Here is a 15858-nt window from a genome sequence, read left to right on the forward strand (position 1 = left end):
TGAGGGGGGTCCCGGGGGTCGTGTCCCCCCTGCCCCGGAGCGGCTGTGCTTCTCCCGGGGCCCCCCAGCCCGGTGTCACCCCCTTTTCTCTGCCCACAGAGCTCCTGAGCCGCCGCCGGCCGCAGCCCCTCCCCGTGGCCTCGGGCCCGGCCGGGACCCCCCGCTCTGTCCCCGCGCTGATTTTGGGGGGTCGTGCGTCCCCCCAGCCCTGCTGTCACTCTGACCCCGCCCGACTGCTCCCAGTGCTCCCAATAAAGCTTCCCAGTTGGCTCCGGTCGCGTTTCTTGGGGGACACTGGGGAGGGACTTGGGGGGACCCCGCGGTGGGGCTGTGATTGGGGGGCAGACCTGACCTGGGATGGATCGGGAATGGGGACCCCCGTGTGTCCCCAAGTGTCACCCCGCTCTGGGGGCCTTGGGAGGCAGCTGAACCCCGACACGGCATACAGCGAACCCCAAAAAAGGCGCTGAGACCCCCTGAGTCCCCAGATCCTCCAAACCCCATAGAAAAACAGCCCCGAAAAATAGCCCCGCGAAAATGAGCCAATGGGAGAAGGCGCTGAGCGATTCTGATCCAATCCGAGCTCGCGGCGCTGATGACTCTCCAGTTCCCAGGCAGACCCGCAGCGCCCAGCGCTCCCCACCCCAACCTCACCTGCGCCCCCCCATCGCCCCCAGCGCTTCCCGCCAGGCCAATTTGGGGAGGGGGCGCGTGGGGGGCGCCCAGGCCTGGCCCGGAGCCCAGCGCTGCCCCAGCCCGACCTGCCCCGGCTCCATCCCGGCTCCTCCCGCGGCATGCGACGGCGTGGGGAAAAGGGGGGGAAAGGGTGGGCGCTGGGCTTGGGGGAGGAGGAGAAGGGATGGAGGAGGAGGAGGAGGGATGAGGAAGGAGCGGGAGAAAGGCCGGAGATCCGAGCAGGAGGAGGCGGGAGGAGGAAGGAGGAGGAGCCGCGGGAGGAAGGAGGAGGAGCCGCGGGAGGAAGGAGGAGGAGAGAGGAAGAGGAGGAGCAGGAAGAGGTTGGAGAGAGGAAGAGGAGGAGCAGCAGAAGCAGCGCGGAGCTCTTTGTGTGTCGCGGCCCCGGGAGCATCGGCGCCCCGCATGCCGCAGGTGAGGGGGAGGAGGAAGTCGCCCCAAATGTCTCGGGGGTCCCCGAGCGGCGTTTTCTCTGGGCGGGTGTTTGGAGCTCGCAGCTTCCGGGATTGAGCCCCAAATCTCGTGAAGGGTCGCTGGGAGGGTTTGATTGTGCGGGGGGAATGTTTGGATGTGGCGGAAGGGCAAAGCTGAGGCGCCAGTGGGGCTTTGGGGGATATTTTGGGGGCTGCAGGTGGGCACGGCCCGGTGTCGGGGTGGGAGGGGGACATGGGGCATGGGGTCCCCGGGGGAGAGCGGTGGAGGGGAAGGGCGGGAGCCCCGGAGTGGGGTGAGCGGAGAGGGGCGATGGCGGAGCTGGGGGAGCCCCGGCAGGCTGGAGAGGGGGGAGCGTGGATAAGGGGGAAGCCTGGGATCCCTGGAAACGTGGAGCAGAGAATAAGGGGAGAAGGGACCCCTGGGACCCCCAAAGCCCCCGGATCATCCCTAAGCGGGACCCTGGAAAATAGGGAAGCCCGGGAGCCACGGGAGCCCCATGAGTGCAGGGAAGGGAGACCCTGAGGAGGCCAAAGTGCAAAGAGCAGAGAGGGGGAAATGCTGTGAGGGTTTTGAGGTGAATGGTGGTGGTTTGGGGTTTTTATGGACACAAACCCCTGGGAGACTTGCAGAGCTGGAGCTGGGCAGGAGGAACCCCCAGGGCAAGGCGCTGAGCCCTTGTTTTTTCCCCAAAGCAGGATTTGTCATTGCCAAGGCGTGGCCGGATGGAGGAGAAGGAAAAGTCCCGGAGATGCAGCCGGAGTTCGGAGCTGGGGGAGAAGCCTGAGGGCAGAGAGAAGCCCCACAAGTGTGGGGAATGTGGGAAAAGCTTCAGGCAGAGATCTGATCTTATCCGGCACCAGAGGATCCACAGTGGGGAAAAGCCCTATGACTGTGGGAAGTGTGGGAAGAGCTTCAGCCAGATGTCCAACCTGATGCAGCACCAGGTGATCCACACTGGGGAAAAGCCCTATGATTGTGGGAAGTGTGGGAAGAGCTTCAGCCGGATGTCACACTTGATCACACACCAGGTGATCCACACAGGGGAAAAGCCCTATGATTGCGTGGAATGTGGGAAGAGCTTCAGCCACAGATCCAACCTGATCAAGCACAAGAAGATCCACACCGGGGAGAGGCCCTATGAGTGTCCCACGTGTGGGAAGAGGTTTCAGACCAGCTCCAGTCTCCTCCTCCATGAGCGCATTCACACCCAGGAGAGGCCCTTCCGCTGCCCTGACTGTGGGAAGGGCTTCAAGCAAAACTCCACCCTCATCACCCACTGGCGCATCCACACTGGGGAAAAGCCCTACGAGTGTGGGAAGTGTGGGAAAAGCTTCAGGTGGAAATCTGAGCTGATCGAGCACCAGAGGATCCACAGAGGCAAAAAGCCATATGAGTGTGGGGAGTGTGGGAAGAGCTTCAGCCAGATGTCCAACCTGATCACACACCAGATGATCCACACAGGGGAAAAGCCCTACGAGTGTGGGAAGTGTGGGAAGAGCTTCAGCCGGATGTCCACCCTGATGCGGCACCAGGTGACCCACACTGGGGAAAAGCCCTACGATTGCGCAGTATGTGGGAAGAGCTTCAGCCACAGCTCTGCCCTGATCACACACCAGAGGATCCACACAGGGGAAAAGCCCTACGAGTGTGGGAAGTGTGGGAAGAGCTTCAGCCGGATGTCTACCCTGATGCGGCACCAGGTGATCCACACTGGGGAAAAGCCCTATGGTTGTGGGAAGTGTGGGAAGAGCTTCAGCCAGAGCTCCAACCTGATCACACACCAGAGGATCCACACAGGGGAAAAGCCCTACAAGTGTGGGAAGTGTGGGAAAAGCTTCAGGCACAGATCTTACCTGATGCGGCACCAGGTGATCCACACTGGGGAAAAGCCCTATAATTGCGTGGAATGTGGGAAGAGCTTCAGCAACAGCTCCAGACTGATCAAGCACAAGAAGATCCACACCGGGGAGAGGCCCTATGAGTGTCCCACGTGTGGGAAGAGGTTTCAGACCAGCTCCCATCTCCTCCGCCATGAGCGCATTCACACCCAGGAGAGGCCCTTCCGCTGCCCTGACTGCGGGAAGGGCTTCAAGCACAACTCCATCCTCATCACTCACCGGCGCATCCACACTGGGGAAAAGCCCTATGGGTGTCCCGAGTGTGGGAAGAGCTTCTCAGACATGTCTAACTTTACTCGGCACCAACGGAAGCACCAGTGAGGGAAGCCCTGCGAGTGTCCCGAGTGCAGGAAGAGCTTCATTGCTGCTCCAACTCCATCCCCAGTGGGAAGATCTGCACTGGATGATCCTCAGTGACCCCCGTTGGGCAGAATCCTGGTGACCCCCATTCCAGGTGATCCCTGTTGGGTGAGGGGAAGGTGTTTTAAATGGTCAAATTTTTCTTTTTGTCCTGCTCTGAGTTTGTTAGCAATACATTCAATTCACATATCCAGTTCCGAGCCTGTTTTGTGCACAAAGGTGTTGGATGAGGGATCTCTTAGCCAGGTCCTTCTATCAACTCAGGAAGCCTTGGTTCAGTTTTCTCTCCCCTTGGCGGCTGTGCAGGGCAGTGAGAGAGCAGCTCTGCTGGGTGCCTGGCATGGGGCCAGCATCACCCCACTGCAATGTGCCATGGCCTCGTGTGGCCCTGTGCTCTGGAGCCAGCGCTGCTGTTGCTTTTTCCTTGCTGATGGTTTTCTCTTTTGCAGGAAAGGCTTGTGAAGTGCCCCCGCTGTCCCTGGCGTCCCCTGGGCGCCGGCAGCCGCGTCCCTTGGCCTGCTCCCCCTGGGCCGTTGCAGGGCGGCTGGCAGAGGCTGGGAGCTGCCGTGGGGGCCGTGGGGCTGCCCCGGGGGCTGCGTGCCGAGGCGGGGCCGGGAGGTGCGGAGAACTTGGTCGCTATTTGCAGAGCAATGGCGCCTTGGGCCCGGGCCCGTTGCAGGGCTGTTCCTCATGTGCGGCTTTGGCCTCGGCCAGACCGGGGGGCACTGAGAGCGCGGGGCTTGGGCTGTGCGCTGTGCAGAGCCCGCGCCTCGCTGCCCTTGGCTGGCTGTGCTGTCACTCGGAATTGTCGCAGCGCAATTGCTGCTCGGTGCCAGCGAGCGGGGACAAGGCCGGCGCCGGTGTCGCCCCCAGGCAGGCAGGCAGGGCTTTAGTGGGGCAGCAGTGGCGCCATGGTGGGAGCGTGTGTGCGGCCCGGGAGCGGCGGCAGCGGGCGGAGCCCGGGGAGGCGGCGGCGGAGCTCGGAGAGGCTGTCCCAGCGCAGGTGGGAGCCGCGCTGCCTTGTGCCGGGGCTCGGGGCTCGCTGCGGGCGGATGGAGGGGATGAAGGGGGCGGCAGGGGGGCTGTGGCGGCTTCCTTCTCCCGTCTCCCTCCCTCCCTCCCTCCCTCCCTCCCTGGCTGTGGCGCCGTGTTGCCGCTGGCCTGTCATAATGTTAGAGTAAAACAGCAGCGATTCCAGAGCACTGCTGCTTTTGAGAGTGAAACTCCTGACATTTCATGAGTGGTAAATCTGACCCCAAACAAAGCCTCAAATATTCAGGAGATGACAAAATTCACAGTGATAGCAATTAAAGATGAAATCAGCTACCAGGGAGGGGGAGGATTGCTTTGGGATTCAGTTCTTCAACCTTCATTAGGAAGATTGGGAGCAAATCCAAGTGCATTTTGTGGAAGGGTGGACTTTGGGATCCTCAGGTGAAACCCAGGACTCCTCCCAGCTCTTTCTCCTGGCAAGAGCAGAGAAATTGTGAAGAGAACCAGAAGTTTCTGCCTCTGGGAAATGGAAATTTGGGATTTTTGGTAGGCACAGGAGCTGTTTATTCCAAATTAAACACCCTGCAAGGGGAATGAAGTGGTGATTTTGTCACAGCTGTCAGTGAAATGAGCACCTTTTCCATCTAATTGAATTCAAAGTGGGGAAATGATGGCAAATTAATGGATTTTTGCACCTGCCCAGCTCTCCAGAACGTCATTATTAGGAGGAAATTTACTGGAAAAAGGGTTTGAAATTCTCTGATGTTAAAGTTCTGGATTTTGAAATTCCCAAGGTTAAATTCAACTGAGCAGGAGACAAACTGTGAGGGAGTTGCAGACTTGCCTTGGCATGATCAGGGCATGGGTCAGGAATTATTGATTATGATCTGGAGTTTTGAAATTACCCATAAAGATTTTATTGATTTGGCTAATCATACTTGGGCTGTGCTCCAAAAACAAAAGCAAACACTGGTAATTCTGGCTCTGGGCTTGGCAGGTCCCAGGGATCTTTTGAATTATTCACTTCTGAGAGCCAAAATCTTTCCCAAGTGGTTCCACCACAATTCCCAGTGGCTCAGGGAGGAGTCACTGCCAATTTTCCTGAACAGATCAATGATGTGAGCCAAGGATGGCCCAGCTGCTAGTGAGGAGTCACAGCCGTGGAGCTGCTAAATCAGGATCCCAAAATTCACTGTGGGACAGAGCCTGAGGTCTGTGGGACACAGGTGGGACAGAAGGGTTTGGGACACCAGAGGAGCCACTGACTGAGCTCAGTCCTGTTGTACAGTGGGACAGGAAATTACCTTTGAAATTCAAAATGCTGCTGTGCTTCTGTTGGGCTCCAAAATCAGAAACACTCCAAACAATCACAAGAAGTTTATTCTCGCCCAGCTATGTTTAAAGGCAAGCCTGACTGAGAACCCAGATTGGAAACAACACAGAAAGAAGTAACTGGGTTTTTTTTCAACAGAAAATGCATTGCAGGATTTGCACTGACCACCCTGAATGAGGTTATTTAATCTAATGCTCTGCTCTGCCATGAGTTGTTTCAGCACAGAAGGACTAAATGGTTGCTTTAACATGGACATTGCAACTGAGGGAAAGAAAAGTAAAGATCTGGAGGGATTGTAAGTGTGGTTTGCCTTAGTGCACTCTGAGCAGAGAGAGCTTTGTTATCAGCAGAGTTCATGTTGATCTAAGACTACAGGAAGTGCAAAACCAGCTGAAGTCTCCGTTCTGCACTGCAGAGCACAACAGAGAACCAAACAGGATGAAAATAATGAAATTATTTGGCTCCCAGGGCCAAAAACAGCCGCAGAGAAAAGGAGCACACATTTTTGGTTTCCTGACAAGAGATCACTCCACCAGTTATTAAACCTGAGCATGGTGCAAGAGTTTGTCAGTGAACTGAAGTGTTAAATTCTAGACATGTTCTAAGACAGGATTTAATTCCAAAATAACTGAAATTGTTCCTTCAAAGACTCAGAAGTGTGGCACATGTAGAAGAAATAACCCCAATACTGTGAATAAAGTGTTGGGGCTCTCAAATCTGGAAATTCCCAATGAGGTTTTTGGAAAATTGACTTCAAAGAATTTCTGTGTATTAAGAGTGATAATTGTCTTAATTGGTGCAATTTCCAGGTGGCTAGAAGTGTTTCCCTGCAAAAGCAGTAGTGAAAATATTGCTAAATCAAATCATTGCACACTTTGGAACTCCTCCAGGAATGTCCTCAGCCAGAGGGTCCCATTTTATAGCAAGAACAGTGGGACAAGTCAGCAAGGCTTTGGGAACTCTGTGGGATTTACCCACTCCACATTGGCCACAAGGTACTGGAAAAGGAAAAAGGATTAATTCTATTTTTAATTTACAACTCAGTAAAATCTGTCAGGAATCCTCACTGGTTTGGGGAAAAGAGCTCCCAGTTTTTGCTGAGAATAAAGAGCCAACCCAGGATCAGAGGAATAAATAAAGTCCTGTCGTCAGCTGCTTTATCACTGACCTTATCAAACCTCACCTAGGCCAGGGATAAAGGTGAGCCAGAGATCAATTACTGCCCGCTCTGGGTGTGTCAGGATTTCCCCAGCAGAATCCTTGCCACACTGTGGTGGGAAACGGAGTGGTAACTTCTAAACAGGCACAGAATCTTAGAAAATTTACAGACTGATCGAGAGCAGAGAACAGGAATTTTCAGTTCCTCTGAAGATGCTGCATGGAGCAAGGAGCTAAAAGATTAACTAGCAGAACAGGTAAAAGTGTATAAAAATGTGCACAAAGAAGGATAAATGTGAACGGAAACAGGGCAGAAATAGAGAGGAATACTTCTCTTGCTCCAGCCGGGGCTCCTGCCGGGGCTGCAGGGCAATTCCTGCTCCATCCCGGACTCATCCGCAGCTCGCAGCGCCTTCAGCTCCAGGTCACGCCGAGCCTGTTCAGGGCAGCAGAGCTTCCTTCCTGCAGCTTCTTGCTCAGCCCGTTCTCATCCGAAGGACTGTGCAAGAAAACAGCCCGGGAGTGACACAGGAAGGGGGATGAGTCTGAGTCAAATTCACTGCCCGCTTCTCGTCCGGATCACCTCCTTTCTCCCATCTCTGCACATCTCTGCAGCACCCACTGCTGCTCTCGGGGAGGGAAACACAAACGCCGTTCCTCTCACATCGCATCGCTCGTGCAGCACAGTCGGCACTGCCGGAGAGTCTCTGGAGAACCCCGGGGAGCTCAGAAACAGCCTCAGAGCAGCTGGGAGCCGCGCTGGCTTGTGCCGGGGCTCGGGGCTCGCTGCGGGCGGATGGAGGGGATGGAGGGGGCGGCAGGGGGGCTGTGGCGGCTTCGTTCTCCCGTCTCCCTCCCTCCCTCCCTCCCTCCCTGGCTGTGGCGCCGTGTTGCCGCTGGCCTGAGGCCGCTGAGGGAGCGGCTGCCCGCGGTCTCCTTGCCGCTGCTGCCTCGGCAGGAGGCGGTGCAGGAGCAGCGCTGGCTCGTCCCGCTTGCTGTCGGTAGAACAGAGATGTCTCTCCTGTCCCCGGGTCGCTGCGCTGTGGTCACCGCCGAGCTCCGCCGCCTCACGGCGCTCCGGCCGCTGCCGCTCCCGAGCCCTCACTGACCCTCCAGCAATGGCGGTACAGGGGGCGGCACCGAGGGCGGTGCTTGTCCCCGCTCTGGCCAGTCAGCGCACGAGAATGAGGAGTGACGGGACAATCAGCCAATGGGAGTGAGGTGGAAGAGCTCTGCACACGGCACAGAATCGCCCCAGTCGCTCCAGGCACAATCCCGGGGTTGTGGCCGAAATTTGCTTTTCGGCTCCTCAGCCCTGCAGTGTCCCAGCCCGGGCAGGAGGACAAAGAATCGCTGCTGCCCTCAACCGCCGGGAGCTCGGTGTGACCTGGAGCTGCAGGTCCAGCTCGGTGTGAGCTGTGGGTGAGGCCGGGATGGAGCAGGGACTCCCCTGCAGCCCCAGCAGGAGCCCAGGCCGGAGCAGGGGATGCCTGAGAGAGACCCTGAGCCATGGGAAGCTCCTGCAGAGCCATGGAAGTGGCTGCTGGCGGGACTTGTGGGGGATCCCTGCTGGAGCAGCCTGTTCCTGAGGCATTGTGTGCTGTCGAGGGACACCAGGGTGAGGAGGACAGTGTCACAGTAGTTTTCACCTCCCGCCGGTACAGAGCAGCAGCGGTTCCTTGGCCTCCAGCACGGCCCGGGACATTCCAGGCCTTTTTCTCCTCCGACATTTTAAAAAAGCCTAAGAGGAGATTCCTGCCGCTCAGTGTCCTCTTTATATAGTCTTTTGAGATCCCGCCCCCCCATTGTCATTGGCTGATTCTGCCGCCACTCCTCGTTCTCGAGCTCTGATTGGTCAGAACACAGCTGAGCGACAATCCCGCCTTGTCCCCACATCGCTTTGATTTCCCACAAAAAGCCAAAATCTCCCCAAACCTCTTGAGCTGAGCGGAGGAACGGACAGGGTTTGGGCAGAAAACTCCCAAATCGTTGTTCCCCAGGCTGGGAAGGACAAACGGAACCAAACTGATTTGGGAGCTCCCAGCAGCTCCTCTCTGCCGGCCCAGCTGAAGGCCTCGCTGGCTGCTGGAGGCTGCACGGGCAGACTGGGAGCACTGGGAGCACTGGGAAGAGGCTCTGGCTCGGCTGAAGCCCCCGGGGCAGGGGCAGCAGGGCAAGGGACACGAGGGACACAGGGATGCTTCATAAGCATTTAATAAAAAAATAAGAATATTATAAAGAATACAACAATAACAGCAACATTGGCGCTGTACATACTGATGGAGGTCACACAACAACATCTCACAAAATCCTCTGAGTTGGAAGAGACCCACAAGGATCAAGTCCAACTCCTAAGGGAATGTCACCTGTGGGTTCCAATCACAACCCTGGCATTATTTTGCACTCTGCTCCCACAAAGGTCACATTACCATGGCAGCAGATGTTTCAAATCTGTATCCACAGTGTTATATCAATATATACAAGATTAGTGTATAAATACAATGTTAGAAGAACAGGTAGTTCTGTATCCACAGTATTATATCAAGATAGACAAGGTTAGTATATAAATACAATGTTAGAGGAACATGTCATTTTGTATCCAGAGTGTTACATTAATATATGCTAATATATATAAGGTCAGTGTACAAATACAGTTTTAGAAGAACATGTAGGTCTATACTCACAGTGTTATATTTTCATATACATGTACAAAGCTAGTGTGTAAAAACAATGTTAGAAGAACATGTAATTCTGTATCCAGAGTGTTATATTAATATATGGTAATATATATATAAGATCAGTGTACAAATACAGTTTTAGAAGAACGTGTAGGTCTACACTCACAGTGTTATATTTTCGTATATAGATACAAGCTTAGTGTATAAATACACTGCAAGTGCTGGAAAAACATATTTGAAATCCCTTTCCATATCAATATATATATAAAAGGTCACTGTAGAAACATGTAGTGCAAGAGAAACAGGAAGATTCCTGGAACGGCTCCAGAGGGACACAGGAACACCCAGCCCAGGCAGCCACAGATCAGCTTCCACATCATCTCCTCTTCCTACAGATTCATCTCCTTGAGATCAAACACTGAGGTGACTCTGCAAAGTGCACCGAGGTGACCCTGAGAGTCAGTGCAAGGCAGGTGCTGCAGCTGAGGAAGGAAATCCCCGTGCTGGGGGGAAGAAGAGGCTAAGCTGTGAGTGCTCAGCACAGAGAAGGTAATTCCTCCATCCCCAGTTACAGCTCAGTTTGGGCTCTGCTGCACAGACAGTGCAGGTGATCTGTGCAGGTTGTACTCCTAAACTTTCCCTCTCGCAGGAACACACACTCTCCATTGCCAAGGATCTTTAACCTGTAAGGAGGAGCAGAGAAAGAGGTTGTGCTTTGTCCTCCCCAGCAGGAGAAACAGTGCTGCACACAAGGAACAGTCCCAGCAGCCCTGTGCCCCCCAGGGCCCTGCCTGTGCCCCCAGGCCCTGCCTGTGCCCCCCAGGACTCACGAGGAGTTGAAGCTGCTGCCATCCACCCACTGCAGCCGCTGGCCCTGTCTGTGCAGCCCGAGCCAGTAATCATCATTCCTGCTGAGGCAGAACAGGAACTCCTGGCAAGGAGAGAGGAGCAAACAATGGACTCCTAGCCCAGGAGCACCCCAGGGTCCCCTTGGCCTTCCCAAACCCCCCAAACCCCTCACTCACCATTTCCTTGTCAGTGAGCACAGCCAGGGAAGCCTCGAGCTCGGAGCACCGAGCCTTAGCCTGATCCCAGGAGAGACGACGCCTCGAGAGGAAGTAGCAGATCCCGTTGTACCCAACCCAGCCATGGGGACAGGCCAGCAGCACCCGAGCTGCAAGGTTAACTGGAGTAACTGGAGTCTCTCTGTGTATTCTCCCTGCAGAGGGAAATGGAGAAGAATGTCTGAGGATTCTCCCCTCAGGCAGCAGTGAGCCAGCAGTGCCCCGAGGGGTTGGGCTGAGGCTGCTGCTCCTCCCTTACCTGACACAGCAGCCAAGGACACCCCCAGAGCCACAACCAGGGCTAGGAGCACAACCAGCAACACGATAAACTTGAGGTGGGATCTGATCCTCTGGCCTGGAGCTGGAAAGAGCAGTTCGTCGTGAGGATGGAGCTGTCCTGAGCAGGCTCAGCCCTCACATCTCCCACCCGACGCCCAGGGAACAGACGAGGGACCCTCAGCCTGTGTGCCACTCACTGAGCTGGCAGCAGGAGAGACACGGGCTGGGGACACAGCCAGGAACAAGGGACACAGCCAGGGACAGGGGACACAGACAGGGACAAGGGACACAGACAGGGACAGGGGACAGCTACGGCTGAAGTGCCCAGCCACAGGCATGTCAGTCCCAGCAGAGCACCAGGTCTCTTCCAGAGCCCTGGACACAGCCACACCCTGCCAGCCCTGTGCTCCTGGACTGACACTGTCCCCTTCCTAGAGTCCAACCGTGAGGGTTCTTTTGAGTTCATTCCTGGTTGCTGAAGTGCTGTGGACTTCCAGCAGATCCTTCACACTCCAGTCACACGGGGTCGTGTGTCCCCCCAGCCCTGCTGTCACTCTGACCCCGCCCGGCTGTTCCCCGTGCTCCCAATAAAGCTTCCCAGTTGGCTCCGGTCGCGTTTCTTGGGGGGCACTGGGGACGGACTTGGGGGGACCCCGCGGTGGGGCTGTGATTGGGGGGCAGACCTGACCCCGGGATGGATCGAGAATGGGGACCCCCGTGTGTCCTCAAGTGTCACTCCGCTCTGGGGGCCTTGGGAGGCAGCTGAACCCCGACACGGCACACAGCGATCCCCAAAAAAGGCGCTGAGACCCCCCTGAGCCCCCCAGAACCTCCAAACCCCATAGAAAAATAGCCCCGAAAAACAGCCCCGCGAAAATGAGCCAATGGGAGAAGGCGCTGAGCGATTCTGATCCAATCCGAGCTCGCGGCGCTGATGACTCTCCAGTTCCCAGGCAGACCCGCAGCGCCCAGCGCTCCCCACCCCAACCCCACCTGCGCCTCCCCCTCGCCCCCAGCGCTTCCCGCCAGGCCAATTTGGGGAGGGGGCGCGTGGGGGGCGCCCAGGCCTGGCCCGGAGCCCAGCGCTGCCCCAGCCCGACCTGCCCCGGCTCCTCCCGCGGGATGCGACGGCGTGGGGAAAAGGGGGGGAAAGGGTGGGCGCTGGGCTTGGGGGGAGGAGGAGAAGGGATGGAGGAGGAGGAGGAGGGATGAGGAACGAGCGGGAGAAAGGCCGGAGATCCGAGCGGGAGGAGGCGGGAGGAGGAAGGAGGAGGAGCCGCGGGAGGAGGAAGGAGGAGAGAGGAAGAGGAGGAACAGGAAGAGGTTGGAGAGAGGAAGAGGAGGAGCAGCAGAAGCAGCGCGGAGCTCTTTGTCTGCGGCAGCCCCGGGAGCATCGGCGCCCCGCACGCCGCAGGTGAGGGGGAGGAGGAAGTCGCCCCAAATGTCTCGGGGCTCCCCGAGCGGCGTTTTTTCTGGGCGGGTGTTTGGAGCTCGCAGCTTCCGGGATTGAGCCCCAGATCTCGTGAAGGGGTCGCTGGGAGGGTTTGATTGTGCGGGGGGAATGTTTGGATGTGGCGGAAGGCCAAAGCTGAGGCGCCAATGGGGCTTTGGGGGATATTTTGGGGGCTGCAGGTGGGCATGGCCCGGTGTCCGGGTGGGAGGGGGACATGGGGCATGAGGTCCCCCCGGGAGAGCGGTGGAGGGGACGGGCGGGAGCCCCGGAGTGGGGTGAGCGGAGAGGGGCGATGGCGGAGCTGGGGGAGCCCCGGCAGGCTGGAGAGGGGGGAGCGTGGATAAGGGGGAAGCCTGGGATCCCTGGAAGCGCGGAGCAGAGAATGAGGGGAGAAGGGACCCGTGGGACCCCCAAAGCCCCCGGATCATCCCTAAGCGGGACCCTGGAAAATAGGGAAGCCCGGGAGCCACGGGAGCCCCATGTGCAAAGAGCAGAGAGGGGGAAATGCTGTGAGGGTTTTCAGGTGAATGGTGGTGGTTTGGGGTTTTTATGGACACAAACCCCTGGGAGAGTTGCAGAGCTGGAGGTGGGCAGGAGGAACCCCCAGGGCAAGGCACTGAGCCCTTGTTTTTTCCCCAAAGCAGGATTTGTCATTGCCAAGGCGAGGCCGGATGGAGGAGAAGGAAAAGTCCCGGAGATGCAGCCGGAGCTCGGAGCTGGGGGAGAAGCCTGAGGGCAGAGAGAAGCCCCACAAGTGTGGGGAATGTGGGAAAAGCTTCAGGCGGAGATCTGAGCTGATCGTGCACCAGAGGATCCACAGTGGGGAAAAGCCCTATGAGTGTGGGGAATGTGGGAGGAGCTTCAGCCAGATGTCGAACCTGATGAAGCACCAGGTGATCCACACTGGGGAAAAACCCTATGATTGTGGGAAGTGTGGGAAGAGCTTCAGCCGGATGTCACACTTGATCACACACCAGGTGATCCACACAGGGGAAAAGCCCTATGATTGCGTGGAATGTGGGAAGAGCTTCAGCCACAGCTCCAGCCTGATCAAGCACAAGGAGATCCACACTGGGGAGAGGCCCTATGAGTGTCCCAAGTGTGGGAAGAGGTTTCAGACCAGCTCCAGTCTCCTCCACCATGAGCGCATTCACACCCAGGAGAGGCCCTTCCGCTGCCCTGACTGTGGGAAGGGCTTCAAGCAAAACTCCCACCTCATCAGGCACCGGCGCATCCACACTGGGGAAAAGCCCTACGAGTTTGGGGAGTGTGGGAAGCGCTTCAGGTGGAAATCTGAGCTAATCGAGCACCAGAGGATCCACAGTGGCGAAAAGCCATATGAGTGTGGGGAGTGTGGGAAGAGCTTCAGCCGGATGTCACACCTGATGCAGCACCAGAGGATCCACACAGGGGAAAAGCCCTATGATTGCGTGGAATGTGGGAAGAGCTTCAGCCAGATGTCCAACCTGATCACACACCAGATGATCCACACAGGGGAAAAGCCCTATGAGTGTGGGAAGTGTGGGAAGAGCTTCAGCCGGATGTCCACCCTGATGCGGCACCAGGTGACCCACACTGGGGAAAAGCCCTACGATTGTGTGGAATGTGGGAAGAGCTTCAGCAACAGCTCCAGCCTGATCAAGCACAAGAAGATCCACACTGGGGAGAGGCCCTATGAGTGTCCCAAGTGTGGGAAGAGGTTTCAGAGGAGCTCCAATCTCCTCCGCCATGAGCACATTCACGCCCAGGAGAGGCCCTTCCGCTGCCCTGACTGTGGGAAGGGCTTCAAGCGAAACTCCCACCTCATCACCCACCGGCGCATCCACACTGGGGAAAAGCCCTACGAGTGTCCCGAGTGTGGGAAGAGCTTCTCAGACATGTCTAGCTTTACTCGGCACCAACGGAGGCACCAGTGAGGGAAGCCCTGCGAGTGTCCCGAGTGCAGGAAGAGCTTCATTGCTGCTCCAACTCCATCCCCAGTGGGAAGATCTGCAGTGGATGATCCCCAGTGACCCCAGCTGTGCAGAGCCCTGGTGATCCGTGCTGCTGGTGATCCATGTGGCAAAGACACCTGGCTGGTGGCTCCACACCCTCCTGGCTCCCCATGGGCACCTGGATGAAGGCAGGGCCAGGAATGTCCATGGGAATTCCTGGGGACATCAGAAATCCCCTGGGGAGAGCGGATTTGTTGACTTTCCACCCCAGAAAATCTCTCCTTTTGTGTTCAGTTATATCATCTCTTGGCATGAGGCAACACTGGATGGCCTTGGAGGTCTTTTGCAGCCTCAGTGATTCCATGATTCTGATTTTCTCTCACCCAAGGGCATCTTCCACAGCCAAATGGTTCTGGATTGGGGCAAAGACCAAGATTTTGGGGTGGAAACGTCCAAAAATGTTCTTCCCTTCTACCCAACCACATGGATCCTCAGCAGGCACAGACATGTAAATCCTTTTCTTTCGGGTTTGGTCTTGTTTTCATTTCAATCCTTCAAAACACCTGAATTTGGGGTAAAAATGAAGATATTGAGGTGTGACATGAGTGGTACATTGGGGTCACAGCTGTTATGATCCAAACATTAAGGTTCTTTGGAAATACTTCTGCCCGAATTAAGGTGCAAACGAGACCATATGCCAGTCAGTAGTGTAGGTTTTATTTGATGGTAAATATGAGAGAAAGAGGGAAGAAAAGAGAGGAAAAGAGAAGTAGGAAAAGAGGTGAGGGGGACAGAAAGAAGGAGAAAGAAAATATCACCATCCGTGGATCCCAAAGATGTCACATTGATCTTCTCCAGCTGCTCTTCTCAGTGGTGGTTTTCCCCCCAAAAAGCACAGAGTGCCAAGGGTTAATATATACTCAGGCCAGGTGACAATGTCCAGCATGTCCCCCAGGGCAGGGGACAGTCTCTAGCAGCAGACTCTGCTTGCATCACCTGCACTCCTGTGGTGCAAGGCCTGGCATTTGGGGGTCTGTGATGGATTGTGACTCCCCTCAGCTCCTCTCACGTCAAAGTCCCGATTTGATGTCGAACTGCTCCAGCAGCGTGCGGTGGAGATTTTTGGGGATTCTGTGCCATTTTGGGGGATTTTTGTGTCCTTCTTGGGGTTTCTGGGTCATTTTTGGGGGGGTTCTGGGTCACCTTTTGGGGTTTCTGTCTCACTTTTGGGCGTTTGTCATGTCATTTTTGGGGGTTTTTTAATCATTTTGGGGGTTTCTGTGTCATTTTTAGGGTCTCAAGTGTCACTTTTGGGGATTTCTGTGTCATTTTTTGGGGTTTCTTTGTCGTTTTTTGGGGTTCTGTGTCACTTTTTGGGATTTCTCTTCCATTTTTGGGGTTTTCTCTGCCGTTTTTGGGGTCTCACTGTCCCATTGGAGGTTTCCCATCGTCACTTTTTGAGTCTCCATGTCACTTTTTGGGGTTTCTGTGTCACTTTTTGGGGTTTTTTTTCTGCAATTTTTGGGGTTTCAGTGTCGTTTTTTGGGGTTTCTGTGTCACTTTGTGGTGGGGTTGGGGGT

General features: G+C 56.1%; 3 protein-coding genes across 3 annotated transcripts in view; 1 reads left to right on the forward strand and 2 right to left on the reverse strand.

The window, feature by feature from the left end:
- LOC146421328 (uncharacterized) overlaps window positions 1-15858 on the reverse strand; it is a 238099-nt gene that overhangs the window by 158666 nt on the left and 63575 nt on the right. The gene's annotated exons all lie outside the window — the stretch shown is intronic.
- The window catches only part of LOC146421331 (uncharacterized), a 144333-nt gene that overhangs the window by 116086 nt on the left and 12389 nt on the right, over window positions 1-15858 (forward strand). Inside the window, exons 3-4 of the mRNA XM_085047532.1 lie at window positions 2058-3130; window positions 13204-14223. Of these exons, the coding sequence (XP_084903658.1) occupies window positions 2058-3130; window positions 13204-14223 (2093 nt within the window). The remainder of the gene's footprint in view (window positions 1-2057; window positions 3131-13203; window positions 14224-15858) is intronic.
- The window catches only part of LOC146421343 (uncharacterized), a 95707-nt gene that overhangs the window by 3032 nt on the left and 76817 nt on the right, over window positions 1-15858 (reverse strand). The gene's annotated exons all lie outside the window — the stretch shown is intronic.

Source organism: Lichenostomus cassidix, unplaced genomic scaffold, assembly GCF_008360975.1.
Source record: "Lichenostomus cassidix isolate B80296 unplaced genomic scaffold, HeHo_3.0 HiC_scaffold_33, whole genome shotgun sequence".
Lineage (NCBI taxonomy): Eukaryota > Metazoa > Chordata > Aves > Passeriformes > Meliphagidae > Lichenostomus > Lichenostomus cassidix.